At 43.7% G+C, this 25,593-nt stretch overlaps 1 protein-coding gene across 6 annotated transcripts in view; it reads left to right on the top strand.

Annotated features, from left to right (window-relative positions):
* The window catches only part of SH3KBP1 (SH3 domain containing kinase binding protein 1), a 335,566-nt gene that overhangs the window by 258,984 nt on the left and 50,989 nt on the right, over positions 1 to 25,593 (top strand). For all 6 annotated transcript variants that reach the window (XM_070291401.1, XM_070291398.1, XM_070291396.1 and 3 more), the window contains 2 exons: positions 12,883 to 12,990; positions 23,747 to 23,798. In XM_070291401.1, coding sequence (XP_070147502.1) covers positions 12,883 to 12,990; positions 23,747 to 23,798 — 160 coding nt within the window. The remainder of the gene's footprint in view (positions 1 to 12,882; positions 12,991 to 23,746; positions 23,799 to 25,593) is intronic.

Here is a 25,593-nt window from a genome sequence, read left to right as displayed (position 1 = left end):
AGTCATCACCTTATTTGTAGATCCTCATGTGTGTAAGCACTCCTACCACTTTCTACTACTTGTGTAACCTTGGGCGGGCTACTCAGTCTCTCTGTGCCTTGGTTTTCACATCTGTGAAATGGAGATGATAACAATAGCTACCTCTTGGTGTTGTAAAGATGAAACAAGTTAAAGGAGGCGAAGCACTTGAAATCCCTGGCTCATAGTAAGTTCTGGATAAATGTTCGCACTTATTCTTTCATGCTGATGAATTGCTGTGTTGCTGCCTCAGTGCCTTTTCTTTTGGCTGCTCTGGCTCTTCACTGCTGCCATGGTTTGTCTCTAGTCACAGCGTGCAGGCTTCTCTTGTTGTGGAGCATGGGCTCTAGAGTGCTCGGGCTCAGTAGTTGTGGGGCACAGAGTCTCCAGTTGTGGCGCTCAGGCTTTCAAGTTTTGGTGCCCAGGCATAATTGCCCCCCAGCTTGTGGGACCTTTGTTCCCTGACCAGGGATGGAACCCGCATCTCCTGCATTGGAAGGCAGATTCTTAACCACTGGACCACCAGGAAAGTCCCATCTCAGTGCCTTTTAAAGGCATTTAAGTGATGTTCTGAAAGATCATCTCCCAATTAGTCTCCCCTCAGGAGCCAATGAGAATGTTTCCCTGTCCTTATCATCCCCTGGCATTGTCATTCTTTGTCATCTCTGCTAATCTGATAAGTGTTTGCATTTTTAAAAATGCTTACTCAAGTAGAAAATTTTGTAATTTTCCAGTTGGTTTTTATAAAAATACCATATTATTCATGGCATTATCATGTCATCTTTCACATTGCAAGTGTTTTTCCTTAGTTTGTGATTCATAGAGATATTTAAGAAAATGTCATTAAAAATAAATACCTTTTAAACTTAAAATTTCCCCATTTTGTAGTTAACTACATGTTGCAGTAAAATTCATCCTTTTAAGAGTAGTTTTACTTAAAGCTTTTATATTTTAGTCCTAGTTGGAATGGGTAGCTGGCTATTAAGTGTTTTCCTTCTCTGTCCTCCTCGGGGCTTTCAGAGGTTCTATTTAAAGCTTCTGTCCTTACAGTATCTTTTTATAATATCATTCAGAGAACCCCTGAGATTATGCATGGATAAGGATTCTCAGATCCTAGACCAAGTCTTTGCAAACTTTTTCTGTAAAGGGCCAGAGAGAAAATATTTTAGATTTTATGGGCTATACAATATCTGTGTCAACTATACAAAAGCAGTCATAGGTGTTGAATGGGCATGGATGAGTGCCAATAAAACTTTATTTATGGACATGTAAATTTTACTTTCCTGTAATTCTCATATACTTTGAAATACTATTCTTTTGATTTTTAAAAACCATTTGAAAATGTAAAAACTATTCTTAGTTTCAGAGGTGCACAAAAATAGGTAGCAGACCACATTTAATCTATGGGAGGTAGTTTGCTAGCCCTTGAAATAGAATGTCTAGAAACAGATCCATAAAAATATAGTCATTTAATTTTTTTTAACAAAGATACAAAGAAAATTTAAGAAAGAAAGGATAATCTTTTCAAGAAATGGTGTTAGTACAATAGACCATCAACAGGCGAAAAAAAAAGAGCCCTAACCTAATCTAACACATTATGCAAAAATTAACTCAAAATGAAGCACAGATCTGCATAGAAACATAAGACATGAAAAAGTTATTTATGAAAACGTAAGAGACTTGTTAGGACACAAAAAGCAAAATTCATGAAAGAAAAAAACTGATGCATTGGAGTTTGGCAAAATTACAGACTTTTGGTCTGCAAAGGTACTGTTGAGAGAATGTGATTGGTTAGTCTGTTTTTCCTCCAAGATCATCTGAGCCTCAGTGTTTAGTAAATAACTGCTTGATACATAAATTGCCTGAATTTCAAAGAGCTTGGTTTTGTTCTGAGTCTTCCTGGGAATATTCTTTGTAAGACAAGAGACCATGAAGCTCCCATAGCAGAGCTGTTTCATGTACCCCACCTCTACACTCCTGTGCCCCCTTTTCCTCCAAGTGGTAGACAAGTGTAGCTGTAGTCCACTGCTCAGGTCTGAGTTGCCTGAGGACTGAGATTGGACCTGGGAATTATATTTTACACTTACTGCTCAGGCCTAGAAGCTAAATTTTCTGTGTATAGAGAAAAGACTCCAAACAAATTTTTATGCCAAGGAATAAGCTTTTCTAAAAGAAAGAAAAGAAATGTACATTGTCTTATAAAAAAAAAAAAAGGGGGAGATGGATGGTAAGAATTTACCATTAGCTCCTGCAGCTGGCTTGGGTGTTCTTGACCTTCATAATGATCATGACTATACCCTTCACTTCTTATTCCTTCCTGGTGCTTATTTGGAAAATGAAGATTCCTCCCCCCTCACCCTAACAGCCTTCTTTGTGTCTCTTAGAGGTGATGCAGGAGCTAAGAACATCTCTTAAAACATAATGAAATATGTTTTATAAATGCCAGTGTCTTTGTAATGAAGCAAAATGATTTTTTATTATACCTACTATCCTTTTAATGGAAGAAAAGCATGTATTTGTGTGCAGAATCAATATAGTTCTCTAAACATAAGTGAAAGTGAAATCTCTGCTGTAGGATGCACAGCCTTGAGAGGTAAATTATGCCATTAGCCATTTGGATGAGCTGAAGGTGCCATTAGAAACAGCTTCTAAAATTTAGCATTGAGTGGTCCTCTCAATGTAAATGACCTAACAAGTAGAAAATGAGAAGTTTCTATGAAAACATATTGTTATATAATTTCACATGCTTAATTATATTTAAATGGACAAATAAATGAAAAAGTGCCACCTTGATGATCTACACTTGATGTAATGCTAGTTCACATGCCTTTATATGTTATGTCTCTGATCATTCTGAAAGCCAGAGTACAAGTAGCCAAGAAAGGCCCTCTCTGCAAACATCCGCTTTTCACATGATTAGTGATGTTTGAAGCAGAATTAAGAGGGTACAAAGTCTTTCATTCTGCTAGGAAAAACAAAAAAGGACAAAATATAAACATTTCCTAAGACTTAGGATTGTATAGGCTGCAAATGAAATCAGTTGGCAATTCGTATATATTTGTTGTTATTAACTATATAGCCACGTCCCACAGTTCCAGGAGATGCCCATTGTGAGTGATGACCCTGGAGTTGGGCCAGTATGGTAGCATCTGTTGGGTGCTGTTCTCTGAAGGGCTCCATATAGAAGCATCTTTTTATAAGAGGCAAACCATCTATGAGCCCAGAGGTGTTTGAGGCTTCTGCTCTGGGCTGTCTCCTGTAAAAGTCTCCCCTAATTCCTGTCTGCCTGCCTCTCATAATGCCTGTGAAAACTCTCTTTTCTTTCTGGGGACTGAGATTTGGTTTCAACTTTTCTCTTATTTCTTAGTGAAATCTGAACTCAAATGTTACTTCTGTCGTACATCCTCTCAGTTCTCCTGTGTGGATGCAAAGGGCCTTAGGGGGTGGAACTCCACCCTCTCCTGGGTTGATGGCTTCTAACAGTGTCAGGCCTCCAGCAGCATGTCATCAAAATATTAACATTTTATAGATGTGCTATTACCTAGAAAAGATTGGGTGTCACTAACTTACTGTATATATTTAACTTTTCCATATAAAAATGGTTAACAGTGACTCGACTTTCCCTTAGGGAATATTCTACCTTCCTTGTTAGAGAAGAGCATATATGACGAGCAAAGGAAACTCCGGGATAATTAAAAACCCTTATATGTGTCTTCATTTCAGAAATTCTTTCCCTAGACTTCTTTTGGGAATTAGACCTTGAAATAGCTCAGACTTTTAAAGATAGAGTTTAAAGTTCTATCTAGAATAAAATAAATTCACTCTGATTAAAGAAACAACATTTTCTTTCTTTTTTTATTTATTTATTTATTTATTTATTTTTATTTTTTATTTTTTTTAATTTTAGTTTTTTTATTTTTAAAATTTTAAAATCTTTAATTCTTACATGCATTCCCAAACATGAACCCCCCCTCCCACCTCCCTCCCCATAACATCTTTCTGGGTCATCCCATTTTCAAGTGAGAATATAACTTCTGGTTGCAGCCATGATGGAGTAAAGGGTATATTAGATTTACCCTTCCGCCACTTTGGGCTTCCCAGGTGGCGCTAGTGGTAAGGAACCCGCCCACCAATGCAGGAGACATAAGAGACGTGGGTTGGATCCCTGGGTCAGGAAGATCCCCTGGAGGAGGACATGGCAATTCACTCCAGTATTCTTGCCTGGAGAATCCTATGGACAGAGGAGCCTGGCAGGCTTCAGTCCACAGGGTCGCAAAGAGTCAGACATGGCTGAAGCGCCTTAGCATGCATGCCTGCCCCCCATAGACAACTTTAAACTTGGACAAAATACATGAATCAGCTGTTTTGAGGCATTGGGCAGTGCACAGCACAAGGATGTGATCTTTCGGAGAAATGAAGCATAGAGTTCCATGTAACCCCTGGCTTTTTGCCTGGGAAAAGAAAGAAAGATAGTGCTAAGTCTAAATTGGGGCTTCTCTGGTGGCTTAGCATAAAGAAGCCACCTGCCAATGCAGGAGACATAAGAGACACGGGTCGGATCCCTGGGTCAGGAAGATCCCCTAGAAGATGAAATGGCAACCCACTCCAGTATTCTTGCCTGGGAAATCCCACGGACAGGGGAGCCTGGAGGGCTACAGTCCATGGGGTCACAAAAAATTCATACACAACTTAGCAACTCAACAAGAACAACAACTTTCTAAGTTGCAGCACAGGGCACTGGAGCACAAACAGAGAGCAGAAGACTCATCGGATAGAGGAAACAGAGATTGTAACTGTTTGTAACTCACAACTGCTGAGGTGGATGAAATTTTCAGGGCAGGGAATTGCAGAAGATCGAGCTGTGCAAAGAGCAAGCTCTGGAGGTTTATACACAGGAGTCCCTTGAATCTTTGCCATATCCTAAGCGTGCATCAGTAGGGCAAGAGTCCACCAGGCCCAGCGGAAAATAAGTATGGGAGGGGAGGTGTGGGTGGGCTGTGAGATGAGTGGATATCCTAGAGATGATCAGTAATTGGAGATGTTGGAGTTCTGGCCAAGCAGACTAGGAAAACTTCATTGATCACACTTGGCATCCAGTTGACAACTCAAAAGGTCAGTCATAGGAATAGCACTACCCTTGTTGTTATTTAGTTGCTAAGTCGTGTCTGACTTTTTTGCAACCCTATGGACTGTAGCCCGCCAGGCTCCTCTGTCCATGGAGTTCTGCAGGCAAGAATACTGGAGTTTTCATGACCAAGAACCTATGCACAATAGGAACTGTCATTTATTTTTGGTCATGCCAAAAATGTACAACATTTATTTTAATAAACTAAGACATTAAAAAAAAGAAAACAAAACAAAAGAATATCAGAGTGGGTTTCCTTTTCCTTCTCCAGAGAATCTTCCCCACCCAGGGATCAAACCTGTGTCTTCTGCGTGGCAGGTGGATTTACCTCTGAGTCACCTGGGAAGCCCAGTGCTACACTAGACCCACCCTGAATGGAGGCTAAAACTAAGCCTTGACAGGTCAAGCTGATTTGCAAATAACATGCCCACCATAATGAAACTCCACACTCTTGCAGGGAAGACAGCAAAATCCAGTCCTTTGATAATGTAGTGTGCAGTGCATGTTGAGATTATACAGTCACAAATGACCCGATGTAAGAAGAAGCTCAAAAATGTGAGGTATGGTATGGATAGCTTATAAAGGGCATGCAGTTATTTCTGAATACAATTTTCAGGCATCAGGACTTGCTTTAATTAATATTGACATGACTAAAAGGAAGCTTGATTAATGCTGTTTTCGTGTTATTCACCCAAGTTTTTGTTACCAGTCATACAGTATGTAAAACGGAAAGGTTATAAGTATAGCAAAGCCTGTAAGTTGTTGCCCAATAAAAAGTCAGGATTTTTTCTTTTGGAAGTAGACAATCTCTTTGAGGTTACTACTTCCCAGTATCGTAAAACAGTGAATGACTGCCTAAGCCTCACCCATCCTAGGATGTGAACACTCGAAATGTGACATCTTTTTTAGTGGGCTTGTCCCTGGAATGGTCTCCTTGACTTCCCTCAGTAACTATGCTCTGCTGGGCATTTCTTCTGACACTGAAATAGGCATGGTTATCTTTTTTCCTGTTACCTCATTGACTGTGATGTTGATGAGTCTGCTGGAGTAACTGACTTAGGGGATGTTGGAAATACTGAGCAGAAATCCCAGCCATGCAGAATAATTGCATCTCTTGAGAAGGTGTTAAGAAGCTGAGGCAGAACGAAGTGCTCCTGGGCTTCGGCTTCCATGGAGTGTCCTTTCAACAGCCCCCCTGAAGCTCCATGTAGAAGGCGTTCATTAGTAAATATTAAACAGCACTTTTCATACTGCTGGTAGGGTGCTGAGAGTGTCAGACCCCCTCGAGGCACTCAGAGGCTCACTTGACAGCCACACTGAAATCACATAGCACTCACTTTCTCTAATGATATTTCAGTCATAGAGAAGGTCATGAGAAACAGCCATGCTGGGTAATTTCTGGAAAATCAGTACTAGGGAGTGTAGGGACAGCTGACCACGAGGGGAGCACTTTTCTTTTTCAAGAGGACCAGCTGGTGAAACCATCATTTTGAAGTTTGCTGGGGTGACATAAGAGCCAACTATGTCTGAACTATACATTCCTGTCCAAACTCACATAGGCCATGTACAATGTCTTAGAAAACGTGACCTCTCTTTGAAAGGTACTTTTTAAATTGTTATAATTATGAACAAATAATTCAGTACAGACCACCAGGTAAGCCTGATTATATAAATGAAGCTTTCTTGTGTAGCTAATCTACTCCTTCCTCTTCCTTGTTCAACTTGACTTCACTTTGGATGTTTGAAAATTGTGAGAAGTGGAATAGTAGTCTGAGAGGAGATTGGGCCATCCATCAGTTCATCCATTCAGCTGACATGTCTCATCATCAGTATTTGCCAGGCACTGTGCTAGGTGTTTGGTGGATACAGAGTATAAAAATAAGATTCCTTGTTTCTATGGAGCTTTCCATTTTTGAGAACTTTGTTACTCAAAGTTTTCAACCAGTAGCATTGACATCACTTGGGAACCTGTTAAAATGCTGAATCTCTGACCAGCCCCAGACTTATTGAATCCAAATTGTCATCTTCACATGATCCACACAAGGACAGTGTACACATTTGAGCAGCCTTAGTCTAAATAATTGATTCTCAGACTGCACATTGGAAGGACGCAGGGACCTTTAAAAGGCACTGATTTCTCAGTCTCAACCCCCACCCCCAGGATTTATAGTTTAATTGGTGTGGGGTATTAGCCCCAACTGATTCTAAATGTGCAGCCAGCTTAAAGAAACACGGCTCTAAGAGTTTGCTTTGCACTCTGGACCAAATGGAGCCCCACATGAGGTTGCAGCCAGGTTTTACAGTTTATAAGCCAGGTGGCAAGTTGGTCTTTAAACATTTGAAGTTCTTACACAGGAGGCAGACAGAGCAGGACTCACTGGTGACTCCTGCCGCCAGCTTGGATGTCAGAGGGCACCTCTAAGCTGGTCCCTAGTGGGAGAGCTGTGCGCAGTGGTGGTGCCTCCATGTTCCCCAGGGCCCCTCTGGCATGGTGGAGCGGACTAAAGCCTGACATGGGGGGCCGGGCCAGTCTCCCTCCTCAGACACACTCTGGGGCCTTAGCCTCCCTCCAGGCGTGTGAGCCGCTGCCAGGGAGTTTCACCGGAAGATGATGCTGAGTCACGTGACAGATGTATTGTATACTTAATCAAGATGCTTTCCTGGGCTCACGATCCCTCGAGGTCTCTGGGACCACCCCCATGGAATCACAATAATGACGACACCCACCAGCAGCAGTTCAGCAGTTGCGTTGCTCTTTACACTTCAGACATCTTCTCCTGTGTATCAAGGAACTGAGACCCAGAGTCTTTATCACTGGAGGGCCACTGAAGTATCTGATGGCCCCAATTCACTGTCTTCCTCCACTCTCTGAGATGCCTTGGTTCATGAGATAGATACAGTGAGGAATGTAGGTTGGAGTACAGCACACCTAAGGCTCTGTTCATTCTTTAAAAGGAAACATGTCATTTGTATTTTACAAGGAAAAATATATTTTACTCTAATATCTGCCTGGGGATGAGGCATACAGAAACCGTTTTGAGGACTTAAATCATAAAAGAGTGAACATCCTATGTCAGAAATATAATTCTGTCCATGTTCTTTGATTCATGATAAGGGTCAAGGTCTACTTTCCTCTGCTTGCATGTGAATAGATCTTATTTCTAGTCATTGTTCTGGAAACTTTCATCTATAATACATGCAGATCTTTTACTCTTTCCCACTGCAAACTTCCACCTCATTTAAAGACCGTCCCTTTACCTGCATATACTGCCCTTTCTTCATCCTTATTGAAATCTCAAAATTCACTAGGGTAGCCATCATCTTGGGTTATACCTGTGGTATAATTATTAATAGTGTCTTAGGTTTGGAAATAAATTATATGGTCACTGTAAAAGCTTCCAGTATTTTAACAGCACTGCCTCTCTCCTTAGTGGTCAGCTACTGCCTCATCATTCTGCCTTCATCCACCTCCTGCCATCCTCCTGGGGGACATTTAAAACTCCACCCTGATGATGTTCTGGCCTCATAAGTCATTGATTGTCCATTCTGCCCCCATCACTCATGAGTGCCGTCTTGCCTCACCCCTCACATCACTCTTCGGTAGAGGCTGGTTGGCGCTTCCTGGGAGGCAAGCATTGCCTTCATTCTAAGGGCCAATTCTTGAATGTTCTCTTCCATGACCCCAGCTTCCTGCTTTCCCTTTCCCCTTCTTTCACCCTTGGTGATCCCACCCTTGGCCTTTCTCATGACCTTGATTCTTGCCCTTTTCCTCTCCTTCGAGACGAGGATGAGGCTTCTCCCGGTCCCCCTTGTCATCGCTAATCTAGCCTAGCACTGCTGCCTGTCTCTCAGTGCAGTCGTGATTCGCCGTGCCCGCCTCTTTCACTTGGCTCTGAGCTTGGGAGCCCCATAAGGTCACGATGATGTTCTTTCCCCCCTGAATTCCTCTCCTGTCCTGCATGTTTTAGGTCCTAATTAAATAAATTGAATTCGCTGCTGTTTCACACTTCTGGAAATAGAGCCCTCAGACAAATAATTCTCTCTTCATCTCTGCCACCAAAAGCCTCATTCTTCTGTCTGGTTTGTTGAAGAGGACTTATTTTCACTTCTCAGTTTGCTGTCAGAATTTTTCCTGTTTCCCTTAAATTAGCTTCTATTGCTAGGGGGAAAAAAGTCTCAGTTCTCTAAATCTCGCTCCCACTGCAGGCATCTTGACCCTGTGGCTATTTTCTGTCCTGCTGCAGATGCCCTTTTCATTTTTCTCAGTATTCTAAGTCATGATGTCAGTTTTCTTTTTTCAGTGTACTTATCCATGAACCTTGTGTTTGTTCTTATACCGGTCAGAATGGTTAGACACACTGTGTTCCACCTTCATGCTTCCCCTCTCATACCTTGAATTGCACAGCGATTAGCACTATTCATGGTTTCCTTAAAAAGCAGAACCCAGATGAGCCATCCGAGCTATTCATCACTGATGGGAGGTATCATAAATATACTGTCATATGCACTGTTTTTCCCTGTAGGCGTACATAAGTTCTGAAGTTATTCTGAATATGCTTTTGCTTATTAAAATGTTCTTTATTGTTTTTCTGGCATGCAAAACCGAAAGCTTCATTACAGTGGTTCTTCGGTTACTGATTGCATAAGACTAATGGGAAGCTTGGATTTGCACCATTTAGAAAGTTTTAAAAAGCCTTCAAAAGAAAGACAGCACTAAACAATATTTGAGTGCCTTTTACAGACCTAAGTCTGTATCAGATGATCTGAAATGAACGTGGAGAAAAATTCAGCCCTCATGTAAGCAAACCCTTCACACATGAAAAGATCTAAGATTATTGGAAAAGCTGTTAATGATTCTTTTCTCTTTGGTACCAGAGCTCGTGGTTGATACAGTTATCAAAAAAAGGACCTTGTATGTTATGTGAGTGCTAGTGTGCATGTGTGTGTTTCACACACATCTCTAAGCTACTGGGAGTTAGGGGTCATGTTCTTTTGCATGTTTAATGTTTGGTGCCTACAGAATGAACTGACATATATTTTATATGTAATAGTTGTTTGTTAAATGGAATATCATGAAATGCAAATTAACACAGTTCTGAGTGTTAGAGAAAAGACAAAAGCTTTCATTATAGTCACTTTCCTACAGGTGAGTTTCAAGTTGGGTTTTGAAGATGACAAGAACTTGTCCAGAAAAAAAAACAAGAGAAAAAAATATATATGCCAAGCATTTCCTCAGAAACAGAGGCTCTGGATTTAAAGACTTAATTTTCAAGGATTAGGAGTAAAGAATTTCCACCCCTACTCCTTCATGAGTTTTCCTGATACTGTTGAGGACATAATGGTTTCTCAGAGATGGAAGAAACTCACAACCCATCAAATTCTGCTTCCACAACCCCTGTTCATGAATCCATTATTTCGGACTGATGCTAGATTGCTCAGGGAGTGATGTGACATGGGCAGGACCAAAACACTTAGCTCAGCTTCACATTGTCATTTTCCACGAAAGATAAGCATTCTTTCAGATTTAAGTTTTTTGAACCTTGTTTTATTCTGAGTAAATCTGCACTTGATGCTTCAAGAGTCTTTGTCTAAGGATGTTGCTTGGGACTAGAATTTATGGGGTGATGTAGGACCCACTTCCCAAACCTATGTTCTCTTCTAAAGAGTCGGTCTATCCCTGTAACAGTTACCCCTGTGGGAAGAGAACAATGGTGAGCATTTACTTCTCACCTGAGGTGGACTCTGCCGTAACTTACATAGAATCCTCACAGCTTGGGGCAGATAGAGACTATCTTGTCCTGCAGTAATCCTAGTCTTGGACTGAGGGAGATCACAGAACTCAGGATTAGAAAGAGCCTTCATTGATTCCATAAATCCTTATTATATGTGGCATTGGTCTGGGGGTATGATGGTGAAAAATTCAGCTGTGTTTCTCTCTTTGCTGGACTGGATGCTCTAGCAAGGCACACATGAGTCACATAAGCCAGGGCCTCCCAGGGCTCAGTGCCAGGCCTGAGGCCAGCTGCATATCTGCTTCTTGAGCCTGCCTGAGCCCTCCTCCAGCCCCACCAGTATCATGAAGGACCACGAGTGTGTCTCTGTGAGCTCTGAGCAGGAATTCCTTTCTCAAGCATTTATTTTAAAAGCATTTTTCTGGGGGAAAGCCTTTGCCCATTTGGGTTTTTAGCTGGAAGCTGTCGATCACAGTCTGAGAATTGTCAATGACATGTGCTGACAGTGGTGCATATGTTGTACATACACAGGGAAGGATTAAATGCCCAAGTGAGGAGGTTGACAACAGGCTGGTAGGTCTTGGATTGGGGTGGGAGAGGTGGAATTGGACCCAGAGAACAAATACGAGATTTATTATCGAACTAGAGAAGATCAAACTCCCCACCCCATGCCCCCCACTGAGGATGGGGAAACCTGCAGGTGGTTCTCTGGCATGAGGCTGAGTGCCTGGAAGCGCCATGGGCCCATTAGGCTCGGGATGGGAGCTTGTGAAGGCTACGCTGAGCTCTGTCCCCAAGACTTGGCACAGAGTAGGCACTCAAACGTTCGACAAGTGTATGAACATAATAGGATTTATTCCAAGGGAAGCAGGTTTGATCTGGGAGAATGAATAGATTTCTTCTTTCATTTAGTGAGCAAACACTAAGCTCTGGAGGGTGGGGAGAAGGGCTTTTCATGATGACGACTGTGCCCCCTCAACACGGGGAGGAAAAGGTGCATTAATGAGCTTGCACAGAGTGGGATTTTTCTCCCACTTGGCTGACTGTCACCCAGCCCTTCTTAATTTCAACAAGCTTTGTGACAGGCTAATCAAAGAGAACATTTGTGTGTGTGATGTTTTCTAACCCACATTTGCAGTTAATGAAATAATTTCATTATGTTAAAATGAAGAAAATATATTTTCTCCTATCTTTAAGAGAGGGAAAAAGATCTTATTGCTCTCAGTCAGTTCACTCACTCAGTCATGCCCAACTCTCTACAACCCTATGGACTGCAGCTCATCAAGCCTCCTGTCCATCGCCAACTCCCAGAATTTACTCAAACCCATGTCCATTGAGTCGGTGATGCCATCCAACCATCTTATCCTCTGTCATCCCTTTCTCCTCCCACCTTCAGTCTTTCCCAGCATCAGGGTCTTTTCCACTGAGTCAGCTCTTCACATCAGGTGGCCAAAGTATTGCAGTTTCAGCTTCAGCATCAGTCCTTCCAATGAATATTCAGGACTGATCTCCTTTAGGATGGACTGGTTTGATCTCCTTGCAGTCCAAGGGACTCTCAAGAGTCTTCTCCAACACCACAGTTCAAAAGCATCAGTTCCTTGGTGCTCGGCTTTCTTTATGGTCCAACTCTCACACTCATACATGACCACTGGAAAAGCCATAGCTTTGACTAGATGGACCTTTGTTGGTAAAGCAATGTCTCTGCTTTTTAATATGCTATCTAGGTTGGTCATAACTTTACTTCCGAGGAGCAAGCATCTTTTAATTTCATGGCTGCAGTCACCATCTGCAGGGCCTCTAAAAGCCGCACTGGGTTTCGAGTCCCAGCTGGCAGCTCTCGGACACCGGAGCTTTTGTCCTCCCATCCAACTTTGGCGTTTGTACTATTGAGTCTTAGGAACCATTGATGGCTGCCTCAAGGAAAGCACTTCCATCTCTCTAAAAGGGGTGTCAGAGCTCTCCGTGAGGTGCTTGCCCCCTTTCTCACTCTGCTCTCCTGTTTCCTAGGACTGCATCGACGTGGGCTGGTGGGAAGGAGAACTGAACGGCAGACGAGGAGTGTTTCCTGACAACTTCGTCAAGTTGCTGCCACCTGACTTTGAGAAGGAGGGAAACGTAAGTCTCTGCGGCTCGGCTCTCAGCACACCGCCTGCTGTCAGAGTTGCGGCCTCCGTGACGGGCTGGGGGCGCGGGGTGAGGACATCTGTTGTTGAAGAGCCCCGGCATTTTAGTCTGATGGACCGGCTGCCCCATACCTAGTGTGTGTGAACAGGTCTGTTACCTTCCGCAGACCCCAGTTTCCTCATCAGAGAGCCTTCTTCTAGGGTCGTTGTGTGACTAGACAAGATGATGTGTGCAAAGCACTTGGTTTGGTACCTGGAGCGTTTCAGCAACCAAATAAATGACAGAAACCCTTGGGGGCTCCATTGGTAAGTGGATGGCCTGTATCCTGCATGGTGTGTCCTTGGGTGGTGACATGACTAATGTGGAAGTGGCTGAAGCCGAGGATGCAGGATGAGGCTTACTGATCTTCCCAACTCTGTATCTGTGTACACACATTTGGCCAGGTGTACACGTGTGTGGGCTCCTTAGTGGCTCGGTAGTAAAGAACCCACCTGCCAATGCAGGGGGCATGAGTTCAATCCCTGGGTTGGGAAGATGCCTTGGAGTAGGAAATGGCAATCAGCTCCAGTATTCTTGCCTGGGAAATTCCATGGACAGAAGAGCCTGGTGGGCTACAGTTCATGGGGTCGCAAAGAGTTGGACATAACTTAGCAACTAAACAACAACAAATACACACGCATGCCCATTGTGTGTGTGTGTGTGTGTGTGTATCCCTCTGATATGTACTTTCTCTTTCTTTGTGAGAACCCATTTTTACAATGCTGTGGTTTAAATGAGCCAGTCCATCTTTGTTTGCCTCGTGGCAAGCATGTTGTTTCTCTAATGACACTCTAACAGGAAATGTTGAAAAGTTAGAAGCACTTTACATTCTAAGAGGAATGTAAAGAGGAATTCCACAGTGATTTGGTCTATTTGGCCTTTTCCAAGCTGTTCTTCAGCTCAGAGCTCTTGGCTCAGGCTTTCTCCTGCCTTCTGCCCACTTTTTCTGGCCTGTGTTCTCTTCATGCCCATGGGGGCTCTATTACTGGACCATAAACTTTGACCCATCACATTCCCATGGAATTGAGGTTTGGGGAAGGTAGCTACAATACTAGTGGGTTGATTACCAAGGATACTAAACAGCATTGGTGGTGTATACACTGCTTAGATGGATGGATATGATTGTTCAAGGAGCCAGATGGTGTTTGTACCCACCAAGATTATGGCCTGTAGATTGGTTTGAACAAACGGCTACACCTTTTAGGCTTTTTCATGGCTGGCTGTCTTGTTTAGCTGAAGGATGCTTGGTTCCACATCTATATTCTCTCTGGGAATTAAGTTTGAGGTTCAGAGAATTCTGCTTCCCAGTGTTTTCTAGATCCTTGAGACACTGCTGGTCTGGGGACCACACTTTGTCAGCCTTACCTGGAGCTTGTTAAAAATGCTTGAACCTCACCCTAGACCTGTGCATCAGAACCCATGTTTTCTTAAGATCCTCAGGTGGTCTGTTTCCACATTACGATTTGGGAAGCTCTGGTGTAGATGCGGGTGTCTGTCTAAGTGATGACAACCCATCTTCTAGTTTCGAACCGTATTTTAGGAGGAGAATAAATTCATAGAACAGAGAAGGGCTCGCCATTCAGTAGACGTCTTCCACCAAGCAAAGTCATTTGAGCCATTTTTATTGATAATGGTTGTAGTGGTGGGTTATCGGCTAACAGAATTCATCCCTGAGGAAGAAAAAGACACTAGCCCTTGGCAGTATCTGTATAGTAAATGTTTAAAACTGTAAGACACAGGGAGGAGGTTTGGCAGACATTTGTAGAACGTGGTTGTGACTCTAGCCTGCAGCATTGAATAGACTGGAACTTGAACCCTGGCCCTGTCACTTAATTGTTCTGTTCAAGATCAACTCATTGACTGTTTCCTCAATATCTCTGGATTCTGCATCTATGAATTCAATCAACCTTGGGTTGAAAATACTAAACAATAAATTTCAGGAAGTTCCTAAAGGTAAAGCTTAGATGTCTTGAATTTGCTGTGTAGTGACAATTATACACATAGCATTTACAACCATTTATATAGCGTTGACTTTGTATTAGATATTATAAGTAATCTAGAGATAACTTAAAGTATAGTGGAGGATGTGCATAGGTTATATGCAAATACTTTCCCATTTTATATGAGGGACTTGGACATCTGTGGATTTTTGCTCTCTGCAGGGTTCCTGGAACCAATCTCCCATGAATACTGAGTGACAACTGTGTTCTCATCTATTAAATTGCAGGAATAATCATACCGACCTTGTTAAATTGTTGAGAAGATTAACCAAAATGACACATATGAATTCCTTAGCACAGCACCTGGTCCTTTGCGAATACCCCATACATATTAACTATTCCAGTCTGTGTAATTACTATTAGCACAAGTGTGAGAAGACTCCAGCTAAAACTGCAACAGTGGTAGAAATCTGACCCCAGTTCATCACATCAGCACAGAGTTAGCTTGGTGTCTTGGTGAGCTTCCCTGGGGATCCCAATGCATCTAAGAACTTTGATGAATAGCCTTTAAAAAGAAATCTGGTGCTTTATGTATGTGTAGAGACAAGCGAGTACAGGATGGCATAATTTTCATGTCTTTTTGCATATTTGGTGGGCATCTGCTGCCTGGCAGTGATGTTTTATGTTTATTCATTCATCTTCTCTGTATCTGTTGGGTTCCTTCCTTAGACAGGCTGCCATACTGGTTGATGGAAGTGAAGAAGACTCACATGGCCGCTGTCCTTGTGAGCTTAGGGTTGGGTAGCAGGGGACCACCCAGACTACCTGTTTGAGCCTGATAAAGGGTGTTCACATCCAAAGCACTTGGATGCCAAGGCCTCCATGTTGACACCTCTCTCTCTGGCTAAAGGATCTTAGCAAGCTCGCCATCCTACCAGACTTTTGACACATTCTTGATTCTGACTGAGGTAGTATGGTTTTGAATGCTGAGGTAAAATCTGTATAAATAGTTTAACAAATGGACAAAGCCTGTGGTTGCCTACCTTGTGGCACCCTGCCTTCTAGTCCCCAGTCATATTTTATGGGGCAATAAATTCGCTCAAATGAGAGTCCATGGCATACTTTTCTAGAAGCGCTGCTCTGTTACATAAAGTATTGCAGGAGGACTCCTGCTGAGAGAGTGAAGCTGTCAGTGATGAGTGGATTCGGCTTGCTCACTGAGGCATGCATGCTCTTGGGGGCCCATGGACATCTTTCCCACCCCAGACAGGCAGCCACAATCTCTCTGATAGGTCTTTTACCTTTGTTCCTAAGAAGCAGAAAACTCAATTTTAGGGAAACAATAGTTATACCTGTCAGACAAAGTAATAGCCACAGCTGAGAAGTGATTGTATAATGTGACATTTAACTTTTAGAAGATTCAAAGTATTACATCCTTTTCATCCCCTCTGACCTATAAAACCTACCAACCAGCTTTGCACTGGTTGTTACACCAGCCTTTATTACTGCACCCAGAGTGTTGGTGAGTTGGTGACAGCGTGACTGGAGACAGGGCTGTCGTGTGCAGAGTTGACTGTGTAAAGATGATTAGAATCATTAACACGAATGCACGATGTGAATGACAGAGCCTGCAACATGATTCTGCCATCGGATTCAGCAGATGTCATCTTGTCTTGCCAGTGGCTGGGGTTGCAGTCGCTCACCCAGAAAAGAGGACGATGTGCGATGATTAGGGTAGACAGCCGCACACAGCATTTATTCAACGGCAGACCTCTTGAATCAGTAGGCATCAGCAACGCCTTCTGACAAGGCTGGCGTATTTTCTTCTGGGGTGTGGATTCAGGTGGTTACTCCTGGGCCTTTTGGAACTCCTGGAAGTCTTTCTTTCAGAGGGTTCTCTCGCACCGGGCTTGCAAAGACTCTGGGGCTTTTCCCTAAGACATTTCTGAGAGCACCGGTCAATCTCCGGGTACATATTTTGGAGCAATTATATAAGCTGTTTATAAGAGAACCTAGATTCAGTGGCTGCCTGTTTATTTTGAGCCTCAACAGGAAAATTGAATATCAGAATGGAAAGATTAAATGTTCTGAGAGCTCTGATGAAGGGTCGTGCATGCTCTGTTGTCAGGACTGAGGGAAAGCAGGGAACTTAGACTCCCTGAACTGCAGAAACATCTTCATCATTAAAAATAACAACAACAATAATAATAAAGATAGAACAGGTATCCTGAAAGGTAATGTTTCTGAAAGATAGTGTTTTAAGAAAGTCTCGGGATCCAGTTCTTCTAAGAGAAAATGTTCTGATCACCAGACAATGGTACTGTACTTCTCTGCACGGATTTGGGGGCTCATGAGCTTGTGCCATGTCGAGAATTAGGATGTTGCTGAGAAGCCCAGAGGCATTGCCCTAGTGGAGGGTCTGCCTCTCGGCCTCAGGGACACAGAACCCTACCCTTAAAGAGTTTGAAGGGTACCTGTGACTGTGATGCAAACTTACATTGGCAAACTCACAGAGACTTACTCAGGGAGCAGACTGGCAGCTTACTAATCATGACGAGAACTGAAATATCAGCCCATCTGGAGCACGTGGGTCTGCCTGCCCTGGGCATTTGCTCCCTGTGGGCCTGATTCCTTAAAATCCAGATTCTATAGGAAACCACATTTGTTTGGTACTTTCCAGGAGAGCACAGAATGAAAAGAAAAGGAGCTAGTTACTTTCACAAAGGGTCTTAGAGCTGTAGCTTGAGGTCCCTCAGGCACCAGGGGGCAGGGTGAGCCAAGGGAACTGGGTGTTAAGTTCAGTTCAGCAAAGCCTAGAAAATGCTGCCGAGAGTCCCACACCTGTGGCCCCCGCAGCTCTCCATTTTTCTCTGTTTTCATGGCTGATCGGATACTTCCCATCCATCATCCATCTTTGGACACACAGTGGTACAATCAAGTGGGTTTCCCACCTTCTCCATTACAATTGAGTGCCAACCTTAGGATGGTTTGGTGGGAGTTTTGTAGGTTTCAAAGTTTTATAGGAAAGGATCTCTCTTGCTTGATTCCCATGATGGATCATCTCTCTAGGTGACTTTGGTGGTTTAACTTGGACCACATTCTCTTTACCAAGTTCTCAGGAGGCCCCTTACCTTAGCCCCCGTCATCTCATAATCTAGTTTACAACACTATCCTCGGCCAGAATTTTCTTTATTCCTAGTCATGAGCTTCATCCTTTTGAGAACCACTATCCTTTCTAATTTCTGAAGTTGCCTAATGAATTCTTTGTTTCTTTTTAGTCTTCCAAAAAGAAATATGTGCTTATTAATAAGCAGCATGATGAATAAAACTTGCCTTTGACATTATTTGTCTGTACATTTGATTTTCTGGGTAATGTTACCTGCAGAGAAGGGGATCATTGAGGTGTTGATGTTGCCCCAGTGATAATGATGGCCTAATGACAAAACCTCAGCTGAGTTTCTCTGACGTGGCCTGGGTGGCACCCTTCTTCCTTCTCTGTTGGTGCTTACAGCTTTTGTTCTCCCAGCTGAGCAGCTCATTCAGTATACTCTTGCCTGAAGTGATTCTTTCTCATCATGCCATCTGGACTATAATCTCTTTGAAGGCAGACCCCATGTCCCAAGCTTCACCTTCATAGGGTCTAACAGTATGTGTCTTAGTCAGGTCAGGCTGCTATAACAGATACCATAGACTAGGTGGTTTATAAACAACAGAAATTCCTTTCTCACAGTTCTGGAGGCTAGGAAGTCCAAGATTTGGCATCTGTTGAGGGCTCCCTTGCTGGTTCATCGGTAACTGTCTTCTTGCTGTGTCCTCGTGTGGTGAAAGGGGTGAGGGAGCTTTCTGGGGTCTGCTTTTTAAGGGCACTAATCTCATTCATGAGAGCTCCACCCTCATGACTAATCTCTTCCCAAAGGCCACATCTCCAAATAACACCACACTGGGGGGTAGGTTTCAGCAGAAGAATTTTGCGTTCATTCAATGGGCAAATATTCAGTCCTTAGGAGCATGGTTAATATACATTTGGCACTAAGGAATGCCTTGTCTTTTGGTCACTTGGTGACAAGTTGTACCTTCCCTTTCTTCTGCCCCATCCTCCTCCTAGCTGCTCTCCATGACAGTATGAGAGAGGAGGAAGAGTAGAGGGAGGGGCAGGGAAAGCCAGGTCCTTTGTCAGATTTCTCTTTTCCATACAAAGCGGGGACCAGATCCACCATGCAGTTGTGAGGTCTGGCCATGGAATCAAAGCATCACTTTCCAGGTGGGATAGATAGAGTGAGGAGGCAAGCCAAGGGGTTGAATTGAGAGCACCTTAAGGAGAAACCGAACACCAAAGCCTGGGTGACTACCCAGCAGGCTGACAATCTGGATGAGCCCAGCCAAGAGGCAGACTGTGGATATAGGCCACCGGCCCAGAGGCCAAGAAGAGGAAACTCGAGAGAGACTCTCCAGAGAGCAGGTTTTGTGGTAGCTCTCGGGGATCTCCTGTGGGGGAACTCTGTAGGGTACATAGGGGCAGAGCCCCAGATGCACTCTTCAAAAGTGTTGTCAATCTACCAGGGACAGGAGAAGAAAGGGCAGAGTGAAGGCTTCTATGTGTTTCTAGAGCCATGAGGGGTACACTGATCAGGAGCTGTGTATTTGTGTCCCCTATCCAGCCTTACATGCAGACACCTCCAGAAAACTTAGCCAGGGGCCTGGAGGAGGGCTTCCTTCAGTCTCAAAGTCAGGCTGAAATTGGCTTCCACAACCTTACCATCTCCTGCTGACAAAGAGCCCTGAAGGGCACCCAGCCATCAGGAGTCCACTCCTCTGGTTACTTTCAGCAAGTTGTGTGTGTGGGGCCAGAACTCTGAAGACAAAATGGCTTGTGAAGCATAGTGACAAATCACAGTTCTTGCCCAGGAGGATGGTTGGGACTGGCCAGACTTGCCACACAAAGGCAGAATCAATGATGAAATCCTTCAGCAGGAAGTAAAACTTGGCTTCCTGCTGTCTTCACTCCAGAACACCCAAATCTGTTTCCTTCCTGGTCATAATAGGAAGAAATGAAATCTGATTCATATATCCTTTGAAGGATGGTCTTTGCTTCTGTGTCCAAGCCACACAGGCACACACACACATGGGCCTGTATGCCCTGCACATATGAAGACCAGGAAAGGTGTTCTTCTCTCCTGGAAATTAAAAGATGTTGGCTCATTGACTTTCTGAGGAATATTTTCACATTGGTTCTTTTTTTAATGAATTGCCACAGTCTGGACAACGAGAGATGTATTTTAGCTCCTGTTAACATGGCTGTTAACCTGGCCCCTCTGGGCCTGAGTTTCCTCAGCTTAAAGGAGACCTTCAGATCACTCAGAGCTCTGACATCCTCTGTTCTTAGCACCAACCTGCCAGTTGAGCAGGATGACACCACCTGGGCTTGGAGCTGGAGTGTTTTATTTTCACTATGGAGGGAAGAGAATAAATAGAACGAGTGCCTCTAAAAAACTCATGACTTAAAATACTTGACTGAGTTGAAAGGCTGTTTCTGTCTGTGCACCTACAGGAGCTAGTTAATGCTGGTAAACACAATAGAGAAAGCGTTGACCTACTGCTTATCCTGGAAAATCAATTGTGTCTTTTTATTTGAGAATCATGAACTCTTGTGATGAATTTTCTACTACCACCAATTTACCCACTCTGCCTTCTCAGTTCTCACTGCCCTGTCTTCTTGTGGCATTCAAAGAAAACATCATTGTCAGCTCATATGAATACTTTAGTCATCATTTGGGGGGGTAGTCTAGAGCTACAGGGAACCCTGGTTTTGTTTAGAATTAGCTTCAGAGACATCTCCTTTGAAAAAATGTGGCATCATTTCTCATGGAAGAAGGCAGGAAGGCTAAGTTTGATGGAATCAGGGAGTGAAGTCAATCAAAGAAGAAAAAAACAGGACAACTTGTAAACCTCCTCTGCTCCCAAGCAAAGCAGGCACCTGGCCAGCGTCAATCAGGCTTGGTGGATACAAGACAGACAGCTCGCCAACTGCTCCTTCCTTTCCAAACTGCCTCACCTGCCTCCGCAGCTGCCAGGGTTCCTGATACCACCTTATACCCCTGTCTCCTTCCTCTGCCCTCTGAGCAGGCACTTGGCATGACTGCTCTCCACACACTGTCAGGGAGCACAGTCCTTCCTGTCCCCTCTCTTGGTGTTCCTCTGCCCTGCCCTGTCACATTTCATGTGTCTGTTCCATGCCAAATCTGACACAACACTAAGGGTTTCTTTTTCGTTTGCACAGTAATCTTGGAAAATACGATGACTTGTAATTGTCTTTTTTTATCTGAGGGCCTGTGGTTTGAGGCCAGGTCGCTGGGGGAACGGCCTCAGCAAGAGAAGGCTCATGCGAAATTGGTTCGAAAAATGTTCCAACAACTGAGAGTGAGGAAGCCGTTCAGGGGGTGGGCATGGTTGGGGCTGGGCTGGGAAGAATTGGGCCAGAGGGTGTTGGCAGTTTCGTGCATAAGAAATGACTCTGATCTGGAGGTAAAGGAAGGTTAATTGGCAGGGTTTCAACGATAAGTTCATTCGGTAAACACATATCTGTCCCCAGTCTCATTTCTACGAAGACAGAGAGAGAAGGGGAAGGGAAAGGAGCCAGGGTAGAGAACTGGAAGGGGCTGACAACAGGGGAGAGAGCAGTAAGCCCTGGGAATGGAACACATTGGACTGGTGGAGGGCCTGCCCCCATGCAGAGGAGACCTTGCAGCATCCTTCTTTCTTTATTTTTATAATGAAGTTTGGACGCATGTAGACAGTACAGAAAAATGCTAAGGAAGCACACATATGCACTCATAATCCTACAAGAGATCAGCGTTATAGATTTCTGTCTTTCCAGTCTTTTTCACATTCTGAATGCATTGTAACATAGTTGAGCTCATACTCTAGCTGCAATTCGATACCCCTTTTTCCCTCCTTAATGTTAACATACCACAGTTCCTTGTGCTTTTCTAAACTCTGTGTGGTTTATGGCCGTAAGATGGTTTGTCTGTGGATGCCCTCTGGCAGCATGGCCACTGCACAGGGGTTAAGAGCATGCCTACAGGGCAGATAGCCCTGGCCTAGAGTCTTGGCCCCCTGTCCCGTTTACTAGCCTGGTGACTTTGGGAAATGACTTTATCTCTTGCAGCCTCAATTATATCATCTGAAAAATGGGCATAATAATATCACTCCTTACAGAGTTGTCATGAGGCTTGGATGAGATGGTGCCTACTGATTCTCCCCATTTGTGAAACCACCTCCTCCTAAGAGGGAAGTAATAATATTATCTCCATTTTACAGATGAGAGCTTTCATCTAGGTGAGGTCACTTGCCCAGGGTCCACGGGTAAAAATGAAAAGAGCCAAGCTGTGTAATGACGGCCACATTCTGAAGCCCCGCCTCTTGCCCACCATGTTATACTCTTACTCAGGGTCACTTGGCCAAGTCACCCCACTCAGAGCAGAGCTGAAATTTCATATCCAGAGCCTGCATGCTATGATGCTCCCTGAGATAGTTCTTTGTGGGTCTCGTATTCTGTAGGTTTTACTGAAAGCCATCTCTTCCTGTGCCTTGGTACTGCATCAGGAACCAGGAGGCACAGGCGGGTTGGGCGCTTTGGCTGGTCACAGCAGTGCTTTTTCAGCATGTGGAAGAGTCTGTGGAGCTTTTTTAAAATCACAAGTATATGATAGCCAGAGAGGGTCAGGAGAAGTATCAGCAGCAACACGGATCATATGCTCAAACCTTCCCCAAGTCCATCTTTCCTTAATGATGTTTTTTAAAAAACTGTTCGTTTACTTCTTTATTTGGCTGGTCTGGGTTTTGGTTGTGGCATGCAGAATCATTTTAGTTGTCACATGTGGGATCTAGTTCCCTGACCAGAGAGCAAACCCAGGCCCCCTCCATTGGGAGCACAGAGTCTTAGCCACTGGACCACCAAGGAAGTCTCCCTTAATGATGTTGATAATGAGATGGTTCTCTCCTTGCCTTCGGCTCCCTTCTCCCCTGTCCAAGAATGGTGTCCAAGAATTCTGCCCTGGCTGGACTCTCAGCCCCAGGACATTTGCCAAGTCCAGCCCGACTGCCTCCCTCCTATAGCCAGTCCTGGGTGAGCCAGGAGATGCCATTGATTGCATTGCTGCTCATCCCCCTCTAGAATGATAGGGTGTGAGAGAAAAATAAATAGCAGCTGATAGGCAAAGAAACTTCGTTCCAGTGTCCAGGGTATGTATGGTCTGTGGGGGACCCTCGCAGCCTTGAGGTGAAAAGGGGCAAAAGGCTTAGAACCCTGCCCAGCCACAGGGGGCCCTCAGCCTGCATTTTGTTGCAGGTCCCACAGCCAGAGCCCATCTAATTTAGAGCCATTCCCAGTGACTCTTTCTGAATCGCTTGGTTATTCAGCAGATTAAATCTTAATTGCAAATGCGGTTTCAGCGTAGGAGTACCATTGTGCTTGCTGGTTTCAGGCCATTTTTGCTGAGCCGTGCTTTTCCAGAAGGCTGTTACAAATTTAGAAAGGGGGAAATGGTATTTCATTTGTCCATCAGAGCTTTGTTTTGCAGACTGGATTTATTTTAGTGTTTGTTTAAAGGTGCCAAAACCTGACATCCCTGGAGAGAGAATTGCTCAATTTTTTGGAGAGCTTCTCTGGACTGTCCAAGCTACATCTAGAAAACACTGTCTGTGGTCCTTATGTGAGAGGCCGGGCTTGCCAACAATCTCATGTGGTATCATTTTCATTAATTTTTCAGAGACCCAAGAAGCCACCTCCTCCCTCGGCTCCTGTGATCAAGCAAGGGGCAGGTAATGTACCTCTCGCTTCTGTCAACACACTATCTTTCTGTTTGTGTATGTTTACAGCATCCTGGGTAGAGCTCAAGAGCTTTAGATTCAAAGGCCACAGATGACCAAATTGGGAAGTAACGATTTGGTCTCGACAGGCAGGTTTTAAATACACTCCTGTTTTTCCTAAACAAGCAAATGTGTCATTAAAATGTATCCCCAATACAGCAACAACAGCAACAGAATCTAGCTTTCAAAGAGAATGACTGGAAAGACTTTGTTTTGGAATCAGCCAGCTTTGTTTGCTTTTTTAAAAAAAATAAAAATAAACCACTTTTGTGGCCAGAAGAACTAGTTGTGTGCTTTGCCCGTGTCTGCCCGTTGAGGGTCAGCCTGGGAAGAACTGCTTCCCGTGGGTCATGGCGTCTCTGTGCATGGATGGCAGTGCTGAATTTTCAGTTTCTGTCCTGTGCGGTTAACCAAAATTTGTGCTTACTTCACTTGCCCCCAACAACAAAAAAGTGTTTTTTTCTAGCAATACTTTCCCTCATGACTCTTTTCTCATCTGAAAAAGAGTTCAGTTAATTCGCTCTTTCTGCGGGGTTCAGATATTAAGGTTGAATAATATAGGAAGACTTGACGTTGTTCAACACTTGGTAACTCATTGTATGCTGATGTCTCACACATAAAGATTAACATTCCTAGTTCCCAGAAGAACTGCTCTTTAACATGATTAGAAACACAGTTTAGGGAGAAATTCCTCCATGAATAGCTAGTTAAGTGGCATTTAAAAAATTAGCTCAAACTGAAGAAGAGCAGGGGTGTTTTTAATTCTGCAGTTACGATATTCTAATATAGCATTTAAAGTATGAATACATTTCCCGATTGGTTTATTCAACCCATTTGTTAGGAGTGATTTGTTTCTTCTGGCCCATCCTGTTGGGGGTAAAAATCAGCTTGACCTCACATTCCTTTCCCATTCCCTTTGGCATAGTTGAGAATTACAGAGATTAAGCCCCAAAATGGGACGTTAATTACATCTCCTGCTCAGCCCCCATCCTTGTTTGTGTTGAGCAGTTTAATTTTGCCACCTAGTGGTTCTGGCTGGATAAATATTTTATTTTGCTGAGATGAAAGCAGGCTCTTGATTGGCTTTTTTCTGAAGACCCTTTTCCCTAGACGCCTGAATGACAGGTTATGGAGACCAAGGAGGTGAGTTGAGTGGTCCTGGGCTCAGGTGGCCTGGAATGTCATTAGGGTTGGATTCTTCATGGCAATAGGACTGTCCATTCCTCCTGTGTCTCTCAGAATGGTACTGAACTTCTTCATTAGCCTTAGGAGACCAGATTGTAGCATGGTAGGCAAATCCTTATCCTTTTAAAACAGTTCTACCAAAGGTTGTACTGGATCTCTAGGGGTAAAGCATGATTGGCATTTAATCTTCCTAGACGACTACTACTGTTCTTTTATCCTCCTGCATAATCTTGGATGCTGTTTTGTGACAGGGACGTAGATATTCCTCTTTTCTTTCTTATCATATTTCCTTGTGTTTGGTTATTTGACTATAAAAAAAAATCAGGTACAGAACTGATAGAAATCAGATCCAGTGTTTAATTTGTAGTGAGTCATTAAAGAGATTAGGTAAAGTGTGTGTTCAGGTGGCTCATTACGTTCTTTTGGCTTCTTATGCCGTGTGATTGAGATTTTAGTACCAAGCACCCTTCTATAGGGTTGGTCATATAAGGGATTTGTCAATCACTCAACCAAGTCCATAAATCAGAGGAGTACTTGTGATGGGTTTCATGCTTCAGCTATT

The sequence above is a fragment of the Ovis canadensis genome, chromosome X (genome assembly GCF_042477335.2).
Source record: "Ovis canadensis isolate MfBH-ARS-UI-01 breed Bighorn chromosome X, ARS-UI_OviCan_v2, whole genome shotgun sequence".
Taxonomy (NCBI): Eukaryota; Metazoa; Chordata; class Mammalia; order Artiodactyla; family Bovidae; genus Ovis; species Ovis canadensis.
Note: the sequence above shows the minus strand (reverse complement) of the source record. Positions and strands in the feature narration are given on the sequence as shown.